The sequence below is a fragment of the Coptis chinensis genome, chromosome 8, assembly GCF_015680905.1.
Source record: "Coptis chinensis isolate HL-2020 chromosome 8, ASM1568090v1, whole genome shotgun sequence".
NCBI classification, from domain to species: domain Eukaryota; kingdom Viridiplantae; phylum Streptophyta; class Magnoliopsida; order Ranunculales; family Ranunculaceae; genus Coptis; species Coptis chinensis.
The window spans coordinates 4561047-4582739 of record NC_141463.1 but is presented as its reverse complement, the minus strand read 5'-3'; the positions used below and the strand labels follow the sequence as shown (position 1 = coordinate 4582739).

General features: G+C 37.9%; 1 protein-coding gene and 1 long non-coding RNA gene across 6 annotated transcripts; both read right to left on the bottom strand.

The window, feature by feature from the left end:
* Positions 1–1794: 1794 nt before the first annotated feature.
* Positions 1795–4328, bottom strand: LOC147479455 (zinc transporter 5-like). The gene is made up of 3 exons (XM_086578420.1): positions 3708–4328; positions 3432–3581; positions 1795–2195 (listed from the first exon to the last, which is right to left on the bottom strand). Exons 1-3 carry the CDS (start codon positions 4326–4328, stop codon positions 1890–1892), a joined length of 1077 nt encoding a protein of 358 aa, XP_086434546.1. The 3' UTR covers positions 1795–1889.
* Positions 4329–16633: 12305 nt separating this feature from the next.
* On the bottom strand, positions 16634–20964 carry LOC147479454 (uncharacterized). 5 transcript variants are annotated; one of them, XR_015206366.1, is made up of 7 exons: positions 20790–20964; positions 20546–20594; positions 19308–19397; positions 19003–19092; positions 17664–17727; positions 17457–17572; positions 16634–16954 (listed from the first exon to the last, which is right to left on the bottom strand). It is a non-coding gene; the product is annotated as an uncharacterized LOC147479454 (long non-coding RNA). The 5 variants fall into 5 exon arrangements; XR_015206364.1 differs by having other exon boundaries at positions 17664–17957; positions 20546–20964; XR_015206362.1 differs by having other exon boundaries at positions 20546–20964.
* Between the last annotated feature and the right edge of the window lie 729 nt (positions 20965–21693).

Sequence of the window (21693 nt, the reverse complement as noted above, 5' to 3'; positions counted from 1 at the left end):
AAGAGCTTTCGTGGGGTCACACACCATCCGACCACAAACTTCATTACTTCTCTTGGAATTTAGCATGTACTGCTAAATGTGATGGTGGCCTAGGCATCAAGAATCTTCAGCTGCAGAATTTTGCTCTTTTGGCTAAGAAGGCTTGGGAATTGGTACAACCTAGCTCCTTATGGGCACTTCAGATGAGAGGCTAGTATTTCCATTCAACTAGTTTTCTCAATGCTAGAGTTAAAGCTGGTGATTCAGTCATGTGGAGACAGATTTGTGCAATAAGAACAGTAATAACATCAGGAGCTGTATGGAATGTATCGAATGGTTTGTCAATTAATGCATGGAAGGACAACTGGATTTTCAACAATGCATTACAGGTCTTACCATCAAAGCCTCGGGAGTGTACACTTGAACTAGTAGCTGATTTTATAAGTGCAGACACGATGACTTGGAATTGGAATCTTTTAAACACCTTTTGGCCTACTGAATTTGTGCAAAAAATTGTCTCAATTCCTCTTGTCAACAACAATGAAGCTGACCACTTAGTTTGGAAATGGAACAACTCAGGAAAGTACACAGTGAAGTCTGCTTACAATGGAGTTTCTCAATTGATACGCAATGCAGATAATCTAGAGCGAGTTCAGAGTTCTTTTTTCAAGTACGTATGGAAATTAAAGCTACATTTTAAAATTCAATTCTTTCTATGGCAGTGCTTGCAGGGTGTCATCCCAACTGCGGATTTATTGGCATCCCATCATTTTCAAGTTTATGATCTATGCACCTTATGTGCATCTGTTCGTGAGACTCCCTCGCATCTTTTCTTTGAATGTACTTTTGCTCGAGCTATTTGGTATGGCATTAATTGTGCTGGGCTAATTGACAGAGGAAATTTTACAGATGATTGTACTTTTCAGAGGATAATACAATGGCTAATTCAGGAATCCAAGAGAATACAAGATGGCGATATTCAAATGTGTTTGATTGGTGTTGGTCTTTGGAATATTTGGCTTGCTCGGAATGACACAAAAGGAAACGCCACTTACAAAGTTACAAGTCCCAGAAAATTTGTTATCAGAGACTTTTTAATGTTTTTATGAAACTATCACAAGAGGAAAATTTGTTATTCAATAACTTCATGCGTGGGATTTTTTTTGAAATTTTGATTTTTAAGTTTGCAAACAAAAACAACAATTCGTACGGCGCAATATTAAGTAGCTAATGATGCCAAGTTGCCAACTACATGTTTTCTTTTTCCTCTAAACTAGCAACCCGCGTTAAGTTTTCCTCAGAATCCATGTGCTAGTCTCGAGCCTTTCTCTGTTTTTAGTTTAACTAGCTAGTTTCAGCTCTCGATCTTGACCAACTTCCCTGGGACAACTAAAATTTCCATCACACTATATCCATTTATCCTGTATTCAATTCATTCAGGAAATGTGAGAAACTTTGACAAATAAACCACTGCCATTGATTCAAGTGTCGGCTAGCTAGCACAAGGAATCATTTACTATTTCCTTAATTTTCATGAATTTATTATCCTCATTTTCCCCTGGGGTTGTACTTCATTGTACCGTCATGAACAATGTAGTGTAAGTACTTCTGTACTTGGTATTTGCAAGCAAAAGTTGAAATACAGTGTCCATAGACTCTGTCATCTCAAATTGCGTTTTGAGAAACACGATCTGTAGAACACTTCGTATTACCCTATACTTTTTCAATATTAATCATCAAATCAATGCCAACAATCATCCAAAAACATAGGCAATACTAACTTCCGAGATTCTCACATGATTGAAATAAAATCCATTGAGGTTGATCATAATTCATTTGTTCAGTGAATATATGAGACTACATGTGTTAACCAAAAGTATGTACCGAAAGTCATCTACCTATAGCCTTAATCAGGCCCATTTCGCTAATAGAGACATCAAACCCGCTCCTAGTAATAGACAAACGTACACATGTAACTGAAGCTTTCCATTGTTTTGGATCTTTGCACTCATGAAATCAGCTGCCAATAAATCTACTAACGCCATATATATTAGTATACCAGCTGAAGCTGAGTTTAGAACACCTTCAACAACTAGAGCAGTCTGGGAGTTTTCTTTGTAGACATTTGTGATTCCTATACCAATTGCTATCCCAATTGGAGTTGTAAGAGCAAAAAATGCTGCCATGACAGCAATAGGTCGAACTTTAAATTTTGCCTATAAAACCCATAAAAAAATGTCAATAAATAAATGTATTTATTTGTACAAATTCATAAGAGCATGTGTGAACTAATTAAAAAATGGGACAAATAACGGATTACTGGTGAATCAAATGACTTCTCAGCGATCTGATTTCTCATTGACTTTGATAATCCTTTTATATTATTTAACCAACTTCACTACCAAATATTCATGGTAGTTAGGAGTGTAAAAAAAAACCGTTGACCCATCATCCGGTAGGGTACCCGGTCTTCACCCGCCACCCAAATCCGCACCGACCCGAAAATAGACCCACCCCGCCCCGCCACCGTTTTTATGCGGTCGGGCTATGGGTGTAGGTTCTATGCTCAAACCCGACCCGTCAAGCTGCCGACCAAGACTGTGTCAAAAAGCCGTTGACCCAAACCCGCTGTTGACCGCACAATTTCAAGACTCTAACTCTAATATTTTTGTATTTTATTTATAATTTCTTTTAACTTTTTTGTAGGAATTTGAGAGATATGAATACAAACTTATGAGTTCAACATCAATTTCAAATATTCAAGTTTGAACATTGGGAAAATATCAAAGTTCAAATTCAACTTTCGAATTTTGGGAAGATAAATCATTCATCCTTGTATTCATTTTCAATTCTTTTAGTTTATATTTTATTGTTTTGTCTTATAGATCATCGCCCCATCTTCATTTTATTATCTTTATGGAAAATAATCAATTTACAAATGGTAAATCACGATAAATAAGTTTCAAATTCTACGATATGGTTTTGGGTTCAAATTCAAGTTTTTTTTATTTTTGTTTATTTTTATTGATTGATTCCATTTTTCTCTTTGTGAATTGGAAATATATTACTTGCGGAGAATTAGAAAGTTTTTTTTGAGTGAAATTGGGTTAAAATGATAATTTCCACCCGACCTAGATGTCCCCAAAACCCGCCTTCAAAAGTGACCTAATGGGCGGGTGATGGATGCTTAAGACATTACACTTCAACCCGCCCGCCCAGCCCCATCGGGACCAACGGATTTGGATTTGTATCCCTAGACCACCCGCCCATCACTATTTGACCCAAGCGGTTGACCCAGCCCGCACCGTATTACACCCCTAATGGTAGTAATGACAACCGATTATAAGGTGGGTAATTAATCAGTTTATGGCAATCATAACTCATTCTGCTGAAGTCGAATAAGAAACTAATAAAAGCTATTAATCTTTTATGTAAAAGGGAAAAATTACTACCTCAGATATGCATCCACCAAGTCCCATTCCCTCAAAAAACTGATGAAAACACAATGCTATAAGCAGAGGCTTTATGGTAGAAGGGCTTTCAGAAGCACCCAGTGAAATTCCAATAATCACTGAGTGTACTACAATTCCCAACTCCAAAACCTAAAACAACAGCAACGCATTAGATAGAAGATAAAAATTTAAAGAGACTACAATGAAACAAAATTATTATCAAAGAATTTGGAAAACAATTAAACACGACACTGGAAAGCCTAATATAATCATTACCTGTGCTATCACACGATGTCTAATTAGATTAGCTCCACCAGATTCATTTGATTCACCAACACTCCCATGGGCATTACCATGTGTGACATGGGTATGAACATGAACTTGGCTACAAAGTTCTCCATTCTTTTCTTCATCTACATTCACTAATTTAGACTTATTTGAACTTAACCTTTGAAAGTAACTTGTAGCTACGTTCTCCACCATCAGTATTGCTATCGCAGCCATCATGGCAATAAATCCAGTAAAAGGGAAGTTACCCCATGGATTCTCTTTAAGACACGGGGATGTTAAATTATCGAATGCGTCAGGCAAAACATGAATGAACCCGGTTGCTAAAATCACACCAGCAGCAAAGGACTTCATCATGAAAAAGAAATTGCTTCCAGGATTAAATGCAGAAATTTTTTCCGATAGTATTGGAATACATACTCCTATAACACCACCAGATAAGATTGAAGCAATTGCAATGATCTTAAACGTGAGCACCTCGCTTTTGTTCGCGTTATCAGTCTCTTCAAGATCACAAGTACACTCTCCATGGACAAGTAGTGGGAGTAATAGAAGCAACAACAAGGTGGTAAAAAGCTTAGAGGAAGGAGGACGAAATAGCTCGATCATCTTTGTAGAAAATTGAAAACTAAAACTAAGGTATGAAGAATGGTGAACAATACACCTAATCAAACCCAGTTTTAGTTATTTATAGAGAGTAGGAGAACTGTACTGTATCTTGAATTTATAGGGAGTAGGAGAACTGTACTGTATCTTGAATTATTATGAAGGAAAATCTACACTCCCTATGACGACATATAGTAGGAGAACTATAGGGAGTAGGAGAACTGTACTGTATCTTGAATTATTATGACGCATATCTACACTCCGGATTTTTGGGAGCACTTTATTCGGATTTCTATTCTCTCTATTTTAAGATTTTAGAACCACCTTCCTTTCTAATAAATTTCTTCATTTTTAAACAATTTACAACAAACTCTCTCATTTTATTGAAATTAGAATTAACTTCATATTATTTAAAATAATTTAAAAAATAATATGAACCCCTTCTAATGTTTTTATATTATTTTTTATATTAGAATTAGAATTCAAAAAAATATACTATCCGAGAGATATTAAAATGACAAGTTTAAAAACTTGAAAAAATACCGATGCGTAGCACGGTTTGCATACTTGTGTTATTTAAATAGATACTCATGGCCATTTTTTTCTAACTTAACATTAAACAAAACTAGCTCTAGTATTGTTTTCTGGGAAAGAAGATAGTCATAAATATAAACATATGGTAACACAGTGTTGAGAGCGAATTTGTGGACAACAATAGTTGTGTGTCTTGTGGATGGCAAATAGTTGTATGTCCGCAAAATTATTCTCTTTCCTCTTACTTCTGTTGCAATTGAAACTCTTGATCTTGATTTCCACAATACGTGGTATCTTGAGAATATTCATTTCTATTTTTTTTTTGTCTAAGAAAAGCCCAGATAACTATCCAATTACTGTTACTTAAAAACTAGATAACCACCCAAGACCTACACCAGCTTAGTTGCTTATGCACTACTTCTCACGTTCGTTTGTGGCTCATTGATTTACTGCAACTGGCAAGTCGCATTGACCACAGCTAATTGTTATTGTTAATAGTGTATTAATCTTAGAGATTAAGACAAACAAAAAAATGAAAACAATTTGTGTTGGAGTTATCCCTCACATGAGGAGAGAAACCGAGCCGAAGAAACGGGCAAATTCAGTCGTCAGAAGAAGTCGAGCGCTGGATCGGATGAGGAAGCGCCAGAGGTCCAAGGAACATCCATTAACATAGAGGCTGACCAGCTCAAAGTGAAGCGCCAGCTTCAGCCTCGGGCCTTCAATTGCGACTTCGGCGCTCGAGGGGAGCGCCAGGCTCGAGCATAAATTTTGTGGGCTGCGCTAAGATTCATGAAATTTGGTTTTTGGAGATAAAACCAAAAATCAAGGTTTTGGAAAACCTAACCTAACAAGTCAGAAGGATTGGAATCCAGACTAAAACAAAAAAGAGAAAAAACCTTTACAGAGATACAACCCTGTAAAGAGATAAGAGTGATCTAGTAAGGTGAGAGACTGAAAAGGAGAGATTGTAATCTTCCTTCCCACTTTATTAAGAACTGGCTCTTGTGGAAGTAGGCATCATTGGCCGAACCACGGTAAATCTTTGTGTTGTGGTTTGCTTTTACTGCTTTACATTATTATTTGTTGTTGATAGTTGTTTAGCGAGTTGGGCATGTTAGTATAGGTTGTAGTTGATATTTAGATTTTGTCTGGAGTTGAATTGTGTTCATACAAGTTATCTGTGTAGTGGGGGAACCAATTGGTATTGGTATAAATCCCAACAAGTGGTATCAGAGCCAGGTTGGAATAGCCTAGGGTGTTATCCGAATCTTGGTCAGAAGGTGTTTGACGAAATTCCTGAGAGAAGATTTGAGGTTAAATAACTTGTAGAGATGGACCATTCCGTGAACACTGTATGATGAGTTCTGAATAGGAAGAACTACACCATCTGGAAAGCCAAGATGGAAGACTTGCTATACTGCAAGGACTTGGCACTTCCCATTGAGAATGAGGGAGTAAAACCAGAAAAGACTGATGAGGCTGAGTGGAAAAAGCTTGACAGAAAAGCTATTGGGTACATTCGACAATGGATAGACGACAGTGTCTTTCACCATGTGGCCCAAGAGACGTAGCCTTCAGTCTATGGAAGAAACTCGAAGACCTGTATGAGAGGAAGTCGGGTGGAAACAAAGTGCTAGTCGTTAAGAAGTTTGCAGACACGAAGTACCAAGAAGGTTCTTCAATGTCTGAGCATCTTAATGAAGTACAGAATATCATCAATCAGATGCATTTGATGAAGATCAATTTGGGAGACGAAGTTGAGGCTTTGTTTCTATTAGGCTCTCTACCCGAAAGTTGGGAGACATTAGCAGTTTCTCTACATGGAGCAGCCAAGGATGGAATTGTTACCATGGAGATGGCTACCACGTCTTTGTTGAATGAGGAGACTAGAAGGAGTGCAAGAAGTAGCTCTTCTAACTTTCGGAGGTCCTTTTCACGCAGAAACGGGGAGAGGTCGGGCGAAGAAAACCATCTCGTTCTAGAGGTGATGATGATGGAAGTAAATCTAGGGGTGAAGCTAGAACTCCTAAGGCGGAGAGGCAATGTTACTATTGTGCCACAAAAGGCCACTTCGGATATGAGTGCAGAACACTGAAGAGGGATGAGAAGAATAAGCGCGGTACATGAAGACATGGTGCGAAGAACGGAAACACGAGGAGATACTACCGCACTAGTCGGCGACCTAGTGGGAATTGTGTCGATTGTGGTGTGTCCGTCTTAGTACCTCATGTCGATACTGAGTGGGTGATAGATCTGAGGAGCATCCTATCACGCCACACCGCGACGTGGGATTCTTCACTACCTATGGTGGTGAATATGGTGAAGTGAGAATGGGTAAATGATGGTGTCTCGAAGATTATAGGCATTGGAGATGTTCATGTAGAAACCAATGTCGGCTACACCTTGACACTCAAGGATGTAAGACATGTCCCCGACATACGGTTAAGCCTAATTTCGGTGGGAAATTAGATGACGATGGCTTTGTAAACTCGTTTGGTAACGGGTATGGAAACCGAAAGCAGGTTCCATCAGAAGCAGCCGAGGAAAGAAAACTTGCTCTCTTTACAAAAACGGGCTAGTTTGTGTAAAGCGAAGCCGACGCGTGAGAAGAAGAAGCTTCATCCGAACCTGGCATGGCAAGAGACCGTGTCACATGGGCATAAAAGGGATGGAAGTTCTTGCTAAGCAAAAGGTCATGCCGGACATTAAAGGTACACATTTAAGTACATGTACTCATTTGTTTGGTAGGAAAGCAACACGGGGTGTCTTTCCAAAGATTCCCGTCTCACGAGAAAGGACACCGCCCCTTGAGCTAGTGCACACACAGACTTATGTGGTCCTATGAGAGTGAAGTCCCACCGAGGGGAGTTTTGTACTTCTTGACATTCATTGATGATCGTCCAAGAAAGATATGGGCCTATAGTCCGAAGACCAAGGATGAAGTACTTGGCGTGTTTGAGAAATTCCACAAACATGGTGGAAAGAGACTGGGAAGTTGTTAAAGTGTATTCGCCGGATAATGGGGGTGAGTACATTGGGTCATTTGAAGAGTATTGCCGAGTCATGGGATTCGTCATGAGCGCACCGTTCCCAAGACAATCGAAATGGAATGGAAGAGAGAATGAACCGTACCATTGTAGAGAGGATAAGATGCATGTTATCTCACTCTAAGCTACCTAGAAACTCTTTTGGGTAGAAGCAATGCGTCTGACCGTGCATGTGATCAACCTGTCACCAAAGAAAGCCTCCGAATAGTGATTATCCGAGAGAGTATGGTCAGCAGAGATGTTGATTATGGATACTGAGGGTATTTGGGTCGCGGGGCATTTGTGCATATTCCGAAGGATGAGAGATCCAAGCTTGATGACAAAGCCAAGCAAATTGCATTTTTCCGGTTATGGAGATGAAAAGTTTGGTTACAAACTCTATGATCCGATTAACAAGAAGGTAATCCAAGTCGAGATGTTGTGTTCTTAGAAGACCAAACCATAGCGGACTTTGAGGAGGGCGAGAAGCTACAGGCTTTCACCAATGATCTTGTTGATTGAACCGAGAAGTTCCTACCGTGGAACGCGTAAGGCATTGAGAATCAGAGAACCATGAGTTTGAAGCTCATGATGAGAATCCTATTGCTCATGATGGGATAGAACCTATTGGTATAGAAGATGCGGATGAGATGCATGAACCACCACCGAAAGCAAAGCGAAGTGCAACATCCTCCCGAGGCACCAGCAGATGGGGCAAGGAGGTCTGACAGAGGGAGAATAGCTTCAACCAGGTATCCACCACATACGTACGTGCTACTATCGGATGGTGGAGAACCTATGTACTATCAAGAGGCACTTGAAGGTATAGACAAAGAAAAGTGGTTGAAGGCCATGCATGACGAGATGGATTCTTTGCATAAGAATCACACTTATGAGTTAGTTGAGAAACCCACAGGGAGAAAAGTTCTCAAGAATAAGTGGATATACAAAGTCAAGCATGAGGAGAACAATCCTCACCCAAGGCATAAAGCTCGCCTTGTTGTGAAGGGATTCGGTCAAAGAAAAGGGATTGACTTTGATGAGATTTTCTCTCCTGTAGTAAAGATGACTTCTATCCGGGTGGTATTGGGTATGGCGCAAGTATGAACCTAGAGGTTGAAAGCGGCTAGATGTTAAGGCGGCTTTTCTTCATGGAGATCTTGAAGAAGATGTCTACATGGACCAACCCGAGGGTTTGAGGTCAAAGGCAAGGAGCACCTAGTACGCAAGTCGATAAAGAGCTTGTATGGGTTGAAGCAAGCACCGAGACGATTGGTACATAAAGTTTGACTCCTTTATGGTGAAGTAAGGATACAAGAAGTCCGCTTCCGATCATTCGCGGCGTTTGTTCGAGATTTCCGGATGGGGATTTCATAGTGTTATTCTTTGTATGTGGATGATATGTTGATAGTTGGCCCAAACATCAACAAGATATCAAAGCTGAAGAAAGACTCGAGTAAGTCCTTTGAGATGAAGGATTTGGGTCAAGCAAAGCAGATACTTTGGGACGCGGATCACTTCGTGATGAGAGAGTGGGAAGTTGTGGCTTTCTCAAGAAAGCTACATTGAGAAGGTGTTAAAGAGATTCAACATGGATCAAGCGAAGCCGGTCGGTTATCCGCTTGGTGGTCGGCCCGCATGACCAAAGAGATGTGTCCTAAGGGTGAGCATGAGCAGAGTCGGATGGAAAAAGATTCCTTATGCATCCGATGGGCGGTTTGATGTATGCCATGGTGTGTACTAGACCGGATATTGCTTTCGCCGTTGGGGTGGTAAGCAGATTTCATCAAACCGGGTAAAGAGCATTGGGAAGGTGTTAAGTGGATATTGAGATATCTCAAAGGCACTTCCAAATCGTGTTTGTGTTTTGGTGAAGTAAGCCCTTACTTGAAGGCTACACCGACGCGGACATGGCGGTGATGTTGACTCTATGAAGTCCACCTCAGGTTATCCGGGTTACTTTTGCGGGGAGCGGTTTCTTGGCAATCTAAGTTGCAAAAGTGTGTTGCCCCTCTCCACTACGGAAGCCCGAGTACATTGCGACCACCGAAAGTGTTGCAAAGAGTTGCTATGGATGAAGAGGTTCTTCGACTAACTAGGGCTAAAAGCAAAACGGTTTGTAGTTCTATGTGACGGTCGAGGCGCCATCCACGAAAGCAAGAATCCGAAGTTTTCATTCTAGATCCAAGCACATACACGCGTGCGTTATCATTGGATTAGAGAAGTACTTTCGAAGACAAGCATTTGTGTATCGAGAAGATCCATACCGACAAGAACGGGTCGGATATGATGACCAAAGTCTTACCGAAGGTAAGTTTGATGTTTGTTGTCTTGCTATTGGGAATGGCGACACTCCTCTCCCGCTGATTTGGCAATTGTATGGAGGTAGCCCCCACCGCTTGAGGGGGGAGATTGTCGAGTTATCCCTCACATGAGGAGAGAAACCGAGCCGACGTAAACGCAAATTCGGGCCGTCATCGAAGTCGAGGCAGCGCCAGCTTGAGGATGAGAAGCGCCCGCCAGCTTCGAGGTCCGAAGAATAGAGGCGACCAGCTCAAAGAAAGCGCCAGCACTCGGCCTCCAGGCCCGGTAGCGACTTGACTCGCGCTCAGAGGGAGAAGCGCGCCTTCGAGGCATAAATTTTGTGGGCTCAGCTACGAGTATTCGCATGAAATTTGGTTTTGGAGATAAAACCAAAAATCAAGGTTTTGGAAAACCTAACCTAACAAGTCGAAGGATTGGAATCCGGACTAAAACAAAAAAGAGAGAAAACCTTTACAGAGATACAACCATGTAAAGAGATAAGAGTGATCTAGTAAGGTGAGAGACTGAAAAGGAGAGATTGTAATCTTCCTTCCCACTTTATTAAGAGCTGGCTCTTGTGGAAGTAGGCATCATTGGCGAACCACGGTAAATCTTTGTGTTGTGGTTTGCTTTTTCGCTTTACATTATTATTTGTTGTTGATAGTTGTTTTAGCGAGTTCAAGTATGTTAGTATAGGTTGTAGTTGATATTTAGATTTTGTCTGGAGTTGAATTGTGTTCATACAAGTTATCTGTGTAGTGGGAGAACCGATTGGTATTGGTATAAATCCCAACAATTTGATCTTTAATATCATATCTTTCCTGCGATTTTAATATAGAATCACGTGCTAACTAAGAGAAGGGTAAAAAAAAATACCATTATCATGGACTTGGAGGATGGCTTTCTTCATTTGACCGAGGATATACCATTATGACAGTGCAGATTTATTAAACAATTAAAAAAAAATCAAATAAAATAGAAAAGTCAACTAGTTAAGAACTTAAGATTGCATTGGGGAGCTCAGGCAAACTGTAGACTGTACTATGTGTTTCCTTTATTATTACCAGAATCCACACCTTTGCTGAAGACGATCATTGTTACCACTACACCTAATAGATACATTTCAGTTATAAATCCGGAAAAAAGAATAAAAAAAAAAATAGAAAAGAATAAAGCGAGTATATTTTCATAAAGAGAGGATTTGCTATTAAAAAAAAGCTAGCTGTGCAACTTGTAGCGCACTTGTCCCTTCCACTTTTGTATGGATTTTCCCCCAATAATCAATAAAATTTATTTATGGAAAAAAAATAGAAAATAAAAAAAGGGTTATTTAGAGATTGGTCCTACTTATTTAGGGGTATTTAAGGATAGGTCTTAAAATTATTGATTATTAGGCTTTAGTCCTACTTTTATCGATTGACCTTGAGTCAACTCAATTGACTGTGGTCAACCCATTTTATAATAATATAATTTTTGTTTTTTATAAAAATGGCCAAACTACCATTTCTTTCTTCTCAAATTTTTCTTCTTCTTCTCAATTGACCCATTAATTAATCAATGGTTCTTGAACCCACCAGCAAACAAAACAGCCAAAAGATTTTGTCAACAACCAAATCGTGTCCACATAACCATCTTTAATAACGAATTGAATGAGAAGAAGTGTATTACACTTAGCTTCCTCATCAAGGATAGAAGCCCGTTGACACACGGAATGGCCCCCTAAACCCCATTTCACGAGCCTTCACTGCATCCGCTTACTTAGTTGCTTAAGGGACAATTCGACCTTTGATCCAACCTTTCCGGCATGGAGCTATTTTACAGTTCTCTCTCCGTTAGCGCTAAAGGCGTAAAGTGATGTACCCTCCCCTTATTTTAGGCATCGACCTATTTTGGTCTCGAAAGCTGAAGTCTTTCTGGCGAGGTGATGGCTCACCGTTTAACTAGCCGAGGTGAAACTTCCCGCCAGCCTAAAAAAGAGGATTTGTGGACAACGGCGCGAAAATAATGACGATCTTCTAGCCACTGCAGCCATTTCGATTCGATTCGATGGAATAGTTGGTAGCCTTTTGTGGTATGCGAATATTATGTCATCTTGTGAGAGCAATATCGCTACTTTTTGAAGTCGGGGTTCAAACTAGTGTCATTTTCCTTTGGCTTCTTCCCCTAGAAAAGAGAGAGTAGAATGCCCTAAGGACAAGGACCAAGCGGCCAACTCAAGGAAAGCTAAAGCTCATTGAAAATGAAGAAAGCGTTTGGTCAGCTTCAAGCTAGTCAGATCCGGGGAGAAAGGGGACAGATAATATAAGATCTTTGGCCATCTTTTCATCTACATCTTAGGCTGCTCCTTCTTCTTAATTGAATATCCATATCGGTTATATCCATATTTGATTCTCCTAAGTTAAATGGTTTTGGGTGTTGAAGTTGGGTTGCTGTTTTTGTTCTCTTTTGGATTGGATTGCTAAAATTTGATTCTGACTCATCGTATACTGCAAGTAGTCTTCTATGTCTTTGTTGTTGTCGCACTTCGATTTGGATTGGATTGGATTGATGTTTTCATTTTCATTTCACTCTTTGAATTTGATGTTTGAAGGTTTATCATTGATTAATTAATGGGTCAATTGAGAAGAAGAAAGAAATGGTAGTTTGGCCATTTTCATAAAAAACAAAAATTATATTATTATAAAATGGGTTGACTACGGTCAACTGAGTTGACTCAAGGTCAATCGATAAAAGTAGGACTAAAGCCTAATAATCGATAATTTTAGGACCTATCCCTAAATACCCCTAAATAAGTAGGACCAATCTCTAAATAACCCATAAAAAAACTATCGGTAATTGGATGAACATGAAGAAAAGTTAACATGACATATGATCTGTTCGGAAACTTGGATCAGTGTGGGACAATCTAGTACTGCTTATCCAATTTTAGTTCTTCATGAATATGCAGATATCATCTCTCATTAAAAATAAGTCATTTTCTTCCCGCTTAAATGGTCCTAATATATGATTAGGTAGAATTTCAATTATAAACAAGAGTTAAGGAGCACTATAGTGACACAAAGTGTCAAAGTAAAGCTAACTTGGTCTTTCATAAGATGGGAAGGACGAGTAAAAGAAATCTTGTGTAGTTGGGATTTGTGAAAAACATAGTCCCTCGAATTTAGTATGAAAATTCCGATGAGTTTTCTTGAAACAACAATATAGGACTTAGATCTATCGTCTAAATCAAGAGACTTAGACTTTTTATTAGATTTGTATTGACAAATTATTCGCTAAAAAATAAAATAAAATTTGCACATACAGATAAAAGTTGGAAGTAATAAACAAGTTTCCTTGATAAGACTAAAAAACAGATACAACCATTGTGAGGCGGAAGTTCTGGTTTTAGTACATTCCTGCATCCTACCAAGAAAATGTCCTACCATTTTTCATTCCCCTCCTGCATAGACTTATAATTATACCCCCTACTGTAATTCCTTAGACATCTATTATGTTTTTTCCCGACATACATTTCACTTAATACCCTAACTACTCTTACATAATATTCTAGTTTGAGGTACGACAAAAAAGTTGTTTTTGGGGAAAAAAAAAGGAAAAAGAAACCCGAATGCACAACCTCATTGTTGGCTTCTTTATTGGAAGCTGAGTTCCCCTCATTCTTAACCCTCTTTGTTGACCGTCTTACTAGATTTTTGTTGTTTCTGTAATATTTTATTAGTTATTTTATATTTTTTTCTTATTGTTTTATTTGGAGAGAGGAGGAGAGAAAAGAGAGTGTGAAACAGAGTGGAGGTTGCTAGATTTATATAAAGTTGGGGAAGGCAGACTTGTGACTATAACTGATCTCTGGAAGGGTAGTTAGGGTATTAAGTGAATTATAATTTAGCAAAAACGTTGTATTTTTAATATCCTGTTTTAACCTTGGAACATAACAGCGGAGTGTCGACATTGTTTGTTCGGGTCCATATTTTCCTCATCCCATTGGTTAAAACCTTCTTCCAAGTTATAAATTCTTGTCATATAATTTTTCCTTGTGCTCTCCTCTTTTCGCCCAAAATATAATTTTTGTATTACTATCTTTGGTTGAGTCATATTCAATATAAATCTTGGTGTCAAATGCTATGGAAAATATTTACTTGGAGACTAATATTATTGGTATTTGTTACTGCCGGACCCCAATTTGTGTTGGGCGGACTCCAAAAAAAAAACGATTATTACAAGTGTGTCATTGGTTTCAAAAAATCCAAAAAACAATTATTTAAAGTATGCTTCGATTGATTAAAAATTGAATTGAAACCCCAAACTTAAACGACCGAATTTGGAGTCGTTTTGAATTTAAGAATCAACGACTTGGCCACGCTTTTGGGACTTAGTCAAAACGACCCTACAGCACCGGTTAAAGGTTAAAAAAGCGAACTTAAATTTTTTCTTTCAAAGTTCAAATCCCGGCGACATGGCCACACGCGTCTCGACCGAGTCCAAAACAATGTGGCCACGCCGCCGGGATTCGACTTATAAAAAAAATGCTCATACCGTTTGGACTTAGAAAAATCCCCAACAATATGGCCACACCGTTTGGATTTAAGTCTCCGATGATATGGTCACACCGTTTGGACTTAGTTCAAAATGATGTGGCCGTGTCGTTTGAGATTTGAACTTTGAAAAAAATTCAAAATTCGTTTTTGGGCTCTTGGCGGTGTGGTAGAATTCGTTTGAACTAAGTCCCAAACGGTGTGGCCAAGTTGTTTGGGACTCTATTCAAAACGACTCCAGCGGGTCGTTTAAGTTTGGGGTTTCAATTCAATTTTGGGAATCAATGACATACTTGTAATAATTGTTTTTTTTTTGGAATTTTTGAAACCAATAGCATACTTGTAATAATTGTTTTTTTAGGGAGTCCGCCCAACACAAATTAGGGTCCGGCAGTAATAGGACCCATATTATTTCATGTTTGGAGTAAATGCGTTCTGTTGTTTTAGCTATCTTGTGAAAATAACTTTTTTGCAGGCTACTTACTGCTACAGTGGTTTGGCCTCTTCCTGCTATCATCTGTGTGGGGATTATCCTATCAACTCTAGGAGGTAGCACTTCAAAGTCTTACAGGGGCTCCTCAATTGCTTGCAGCAATTGCCAATGATGATATCCTACCGGTTCTTAACTATTTTAAGGTTGCTGATGGGAGCGAGCCCTACATTGCCACCCTCTTTACGCCATTCATATGTATTGGGTGTGTTGTGCTCGGGAACTTGGATCTTATCTCACCAACCATTACCATGTTTTTTCTCCTGTGTTATGCGGGGGTGAACTTATCTTCATTCCTTCTGGATGCACCTAGCTTCTGTAAGCATCGTGACCAGGATTATATATTTGGTTTATGAGCAAACTCATTGGTTTTGGGCATCAATATAGGGTTATGATGGTTCCACATGTGTCTGAGGGTTTATGTTTTATCGTTTATTTAATAATCTTTTAAGCGTGTTTTAATACTTCTTTATTTGATTGCTGCAGTTATTATGTTCTTGATCTCGTGGTCATTCACGGTTGTCTCTCTTGCCCTTGTTAGCCTTATATATTATTATGTGAACCTAAAAGGGAAGGCTGGAGACTGGGGTGATTGTTATAACAATGAAATCATGGGAGGCACATGTGGAAGGTAATGTGCAACAGGATGACTCTGTGGAAGCATTCACTGTGGCTCAGCAGCGGATTGAGGCATACTTGGTGGAGATGAAGGATAGAGCTCAAAGAGAAGGGGCACCACTAATGGCTGACGGAAAGCCTGTGGTTGTGAATGAACAGCAAGTGGAGAAGTTCCTTTACACAACTTTGAAGCTAAATTCAACGATATTGCAGTACTCAAGGATGGCAGCAGTAGTGCTCGTAAGCCTACCCCCACCACCAGTCAGCCATCCACCCTACTTTTACATGGAATACATAGATATGTTGGTAGAGAATGTACCAAGACTGTTAATGGTCAGGGGTTACAGAAGAGATGTTGTCACCCTTTTCACCTAACTGCTTCATAATTCCCCATTACTAGAGTTGTGGTATATGGAAGAAAAAAGGTTTTATATCACTGTTAAAAACAATGACAAAAAGTCTTTTGTCACTGTTTTTTTTTTTCCAAAACCGTGGCGGAGTGGAGTCATTTTTTTTTCCCCAAACCATCACAAATATTACCCACCAGATATACCTATTTCCACCACATAAAACAGTAACCAATACTTAAAACCGTCACAAAAAATCATTATTTTTGTGATTGTTTTGACAAAACAATAATGTAATCATGTTGTAACTGTCACAAAAAAGACAACTATACATGACGGTTTGGTTAAAACCGCAATGAATATATTTGTTTTTTCAAAAAAATAATAATAATGAATACACTCGTAAAAACAAAAACCATCATTCCATATTAAATTGGACCTGCTCTGATAAAAGTTTCCTAAACAAACATAATACATTAAGTTTCAAAATATTATTCACAAACACTAATTCTTTTGAGACTTTACAAATAAACCAAGACATACTTGGATGACCGATATATGTATTTGAATATAAATCGAAATTAAACATCCAGTAGAATTAGAAAAGTAATCATCCTAGCCCGCCAAAGCACAACACATTTTTAGATGAAGCCAACAAACTTGTATCGCTGCAATAGGCTACACCTCTAGCACGACTACAATATTCCATAGTACCCAACAAGGCGAGGACTACCCTCAGTATAGCTCCATCTACAACTTGCCTTTCATATGCATCCTGCATGCAAAACAATTAGCAAGTGTAAGTCAATACTTCTGTATCCTTAAGTGAATGCTTTCCGTATTTAAACTAGCCAAGAGCAAGAACCACCTTGTGAAATAAATGAAGAGTACATTTCCAAAGTAATGAACAAGCCAAAACCACTTACAGTACTACGTTGGGGAAATTATTTTTCGTAAAAAATTAAAGTGAACATTAATATGAATGGACTGGCAGCGCTAACAATAATGACTAAACATTCAATGCATGCATGATAAAAAATATTGTAGGTCTGCAAGCACTTGTATAAAATAATTTGAAAAGTTATGTGGTGCTTCCTTACAGCTAAAGCAAAGAAGTCCTTCTACCAAGTTCTTCAGAATTAGGTTGATGCCTTTTGGAATTGATAATGTGTTACTTACAATTTGTTACAGTAACAATAGTTATTTATCAATGTTAAAACAAACAATTACAAGTAGTGAGAGAGAATAGCATAATCAAAAAGCAGCAACTAGCACACCTTGTCATATGCATCTTGTAATGTATATCCAAGAAATGGGTATGTACCAAACAACATATGGTACAAGGTGACTCCTACAGCCCATGTATCCACAGCCTTATTGTGGTAAGTTAAACCTGTTCATTGCAAAAGAAAATCCAAGTAGAATAAATACCATCTCCAATCTGTGCAATTCTGTAGTCTAAATGTCAAAGATAAGTGGCTCACCTAAGTAACACTCAGGTGCAGTAACAAGAGTCCCAGGAGATCGTCGAAGCTCATCATCATCATCCTGTAGAATAAGTACTTGAGAAAACAAAATGAAGTGTCGATACAATGTAATTATGAGACTGAAACTCAGTGTATGGCGTAGATATTTCAACCAATATGTTGAAAGAGAGTGTTTTTCTTCTCTTTGGTGGGCATCGTACAAGGACAATATTTTTTGACAACAAAAACTTTGATACTGGAACACTGATTTCTGAAATATCAGCAAATATTGAGATCTTTTGTGGTTCCTTCCTGAGTAGAGCACAAATAACACATAAGGATACCTTCTTTACTTAATAAATAAATGGTATTCATTTATATAACCAAATAAGGCTACATCAATACATAAACCATTAAAAATAAACTAATGTCCTAATAATCCCATAGCCCTATAAATCCCTATCCCTACAGAAACAAATTCCAAATACCCCTAATTCCTAGGACGACGCGCTTAGAACGTGCTCAGTGCTCAGTGCTCACTGTCAGAAGAGAAAACTATCACAAGCACTTAGATGCAATTAGATATAGAGGCTTTTGTCCAAAGATATAATTGAGGATAATTGAGATTACTAATTCATATCATCAAAAAATTCATTTCTAAAGTAATTTCTCTAAACAATAAGGTGTGAAGTGAAGCATTTCACTGCTTAAACTTGAGTCATTTGCTTAAGGTGCAATGGGTGTGCTTCTTTCTAAGTTCGAATGTAAAATATATAAACAAAGTTTAGGGGTACTATAGAACTGGTTTAGTCAAGGGAATTCGCAATAAATAACACAACATAAATGAATGTGAGGCATCACAATTAGGGACAAGTGGAGGTCTGCAGTATCTACATGCTAACTAAGGCACGCGCATGTAGGTCTTCAGGATTGCCTAAACATGGAATGTCACCCATGACATCAGTGAAAAAGTATTAGAATAAAACTACAGGCACAAAATTCAAAGATGGATGTGCACACATACGTTTGGGAAATTATTTATCGTAAAACAATGCAAGCATTTTCAGTTTTTTCGGGTTTTCTTAAAAGAATTCCCCATTTGTCAACCTGATTATCGTTCATTTTATAATGCAAGTAGAAAATCCACAAAGATGTTAAACTGATGTCAAAGTGTATATATATCAAGTGGTATTGATAATAGAACCATAAAAGGTCACTGCCAGAAGTTTTGCTAACTTCTTTGTAACAAGGAGAGCCAACTAGGAGCGTCTCAATAGATGCAATGTCACAAAACACATTATAAAATTACAGATTAGCTCAATAGATGAATAAAGATTCTATAAACAAAGATATTTACCTAAGTGTCACAAAAATAGAAAGCAGTTATCTCTAAGCAATTGTTGCCCTGTAAACATGAGCCTGTAAGGTGGGATGTAGATGCCAAATCCTGTAAAAACAAATAAGTGTTGGGCACCGTGTAAACCTCCCAACATCAAACTACAAGAAGTGGAATATACGCAACAACTAAGCTCACAAATGAAATACATACTAAGCATGTAGTCAACAATATAAAGGTTGGTTCCCAGCTATACTTTAAGGACCCAAAAGAGTTACTGAATACCAGCAGTCACAATACCACAAAAAACACATATGCTTTCATACCTTAAGGAGCTTACTTCGAAGTTTTTTTCACCTCAACAAATTCATTCAAAATTATAACGTAGGCGTGTTGATCTTACTGGCTGCATACTACTGTAGAGAACAATCAACACCAAAAATACACACAAGGTTTATTGCATAGACAATTATAATGGAACGAAAAAGATTAGGTACGAACATCCAAAGAGTAACTACTGGAAAAACATACAACAATATTCACAAAAGTAGTCTTATAATGTCACGCACTGTCCAGGTCAGCCAAAATTCGTGGGTGGTTGTACTTTAAGCTTGCAAGTCTATAACTATGAACAAAAATCAGACTATTCTATATTGTGTATCCTACGAAGGCATAGAACCATTCTTTCAGACAAGTCATAAATTACTGCAAGTTTAAATGATTCTTGTTTGAATCAACCCAATTAACAAGTGCAAATTTCCAGTTATAGCCTAAACAAAAAGTAATTTTTAAATGGTTGAGAGAAATTTAATGAATATAAACCTTTAGCAAGTCACTACTAGTACAACAACTCTTCTTCTTACTGAAAAATAGTATCACCCACTTTGATACCTCATTTCCTTAAGCAAATTATTATAAACTGTTGCAAGAAATGCTTATAGTCAAAAAGTTGCAAATTAAACCAATGTAATACTACAACCATTGCACTATACAATCAGAATTTATGTTGTGTTCTTTGGCATATTGGACATAATATAAGAGAAACTTTGACAAGAAAATCATTGATACGAAACCCGAGAAGTGAAGCGCCCATTTAGGCGTCTTTTGCAATGAACAATTTCACAAATTCTTAGATATGAGCACTCATAAAACTGTGTGTACAAGGTAACCGCGATTGCTGCTATGACAAAAGCAATGTGAAATGAAGTGAAGGACAGATAACCGTTATGAGAAAGCTCAATAACAGAGTTATTTGCTATTATGAATCTATTACTCCTATAAGAAGATCGAGTAGCTTATATAATAAAAGAAATGCATTGAAAACATATTTTGTGATGAATTGAATTGGTTGTTTATCGGGAAAAATTGGAAATAAGAATAAAAAGATGGTAACTACACATATTAATTAAGTTTAACAAAATGCGTATAGAAGCAAATTGTAGGTTAAATAATAATTTAGTGAATCAAGCTTCTTATAAATTACCATAAATACTGGAAAAAAAAAAAGTGAATAGCTTTAGATGTAGATTGAATTGAAATACTAACCACTAAGTGAAGAACTAACCTGTAACGAAAGTGGTCGGAGAGTCTTGAGAACTTAAACAAGATTTGCACTATTCAAATCAAAGGAGAAATTAGATAGATAAGGTGGTGTTATATTCCCTAAGGGTTCATCAAGATCCAAATTAAGTAATGGCCATGCTAGTTTGATAGTAAAGTTGAAGAAAATATGAATTGAAGAAACAAGACATGGGTAGAAAGTAGAATCCGGTATGTGGAATTGAAGTTTCGAGAAGAGAGAGAGAGACCTTTAATGGCCGGCGACAATTAGAGTTTCCGCAGTGAGTGAATAGTTTTCAACGAAGAAGATAAATATTTTGAGGCAGTGGGTAGTTTGAGAAATTGCTTAGTAATTTTAAGCTTCATGGGGGTTTTAAAGTTTCGCCCTCTACACTTTCAATTTTGAGGCAGTGGGTCGTTTGAGAAGTTACAGCAGCACTAAGCAACATATAAGTAAAGAGTTGCTTAAATTAAAATATAATATAATAGTCTTCACATAAATTAAAAGTTGCATGTTTTGATATTAAAAAAATGTTAAATCTATGGTGCGCAGGTCGTATCAAATCTGGGCCACTCATACCAAGGAGTGCGTGTGTATTGCATGGCAAGTACTGATCCAAAGGCCCACATTACCTGCGCACCATACGACCTGCGCACTGAAGACTTAAAAAAATTGGACCACACTAGTAAATAAAATCACAACATTCTAAACATATCTTTTATGAGGATTGACAATTTGCCAATCAGACTCTGAAGTGTGCTTATCAAAACAACTTGAAGAGTATAGAAAATACAATAGTCGCTTCAGCTTGTTCCAGTCTTTGCTGTGTCGATCTGTTTGTAACGCCCGTATTTAAAATACGTATTTTTCTATTTATTAATTAATTTAATTATTTATTTAAAATTGGTTGGATTGGATTTGGGATATGTGGGCCAGTTGGCCCGAAGTCATGTTGGGCTTGGGTCGCAATTCCAAATATATAATCACATTGTTATAGAGAATAAAAATAATAAAATGGAAGAAATTTAGAAATTTGGATTCTGAAAAGCGTTGGAGCGTTGACGATTCGGACGACGAGGGTTCCGTCGAGTTGAGTTTTAATTCAGGTGAGTAGATTTTATCTTTCACTAACTACTAAAACTATGATTTTC

Coding starts and splice junctions, on each gene's coding strand:
- LOC147479455 (XM_086578420.1), bottom strand. CDS start 4,328: ATGATCGAGCTATTTCGTCCTCCTTCCTCTAAGCTTTTTACCACCTTG. Junction 3,582..3,707: donor GACATCGTGTGATAGCACAG/GTAATGATTATA, acceptor CTGTTGTTTTAG/GTTTTGGAGTTGGGAATTGT. Junction 2,196..3,431: donor TTGGTGGATGCATATCTGAG/GTAGTAATTTTT, acceptor TGGGTTTTATAG/GCAAAATTTAAAGTTCGACC.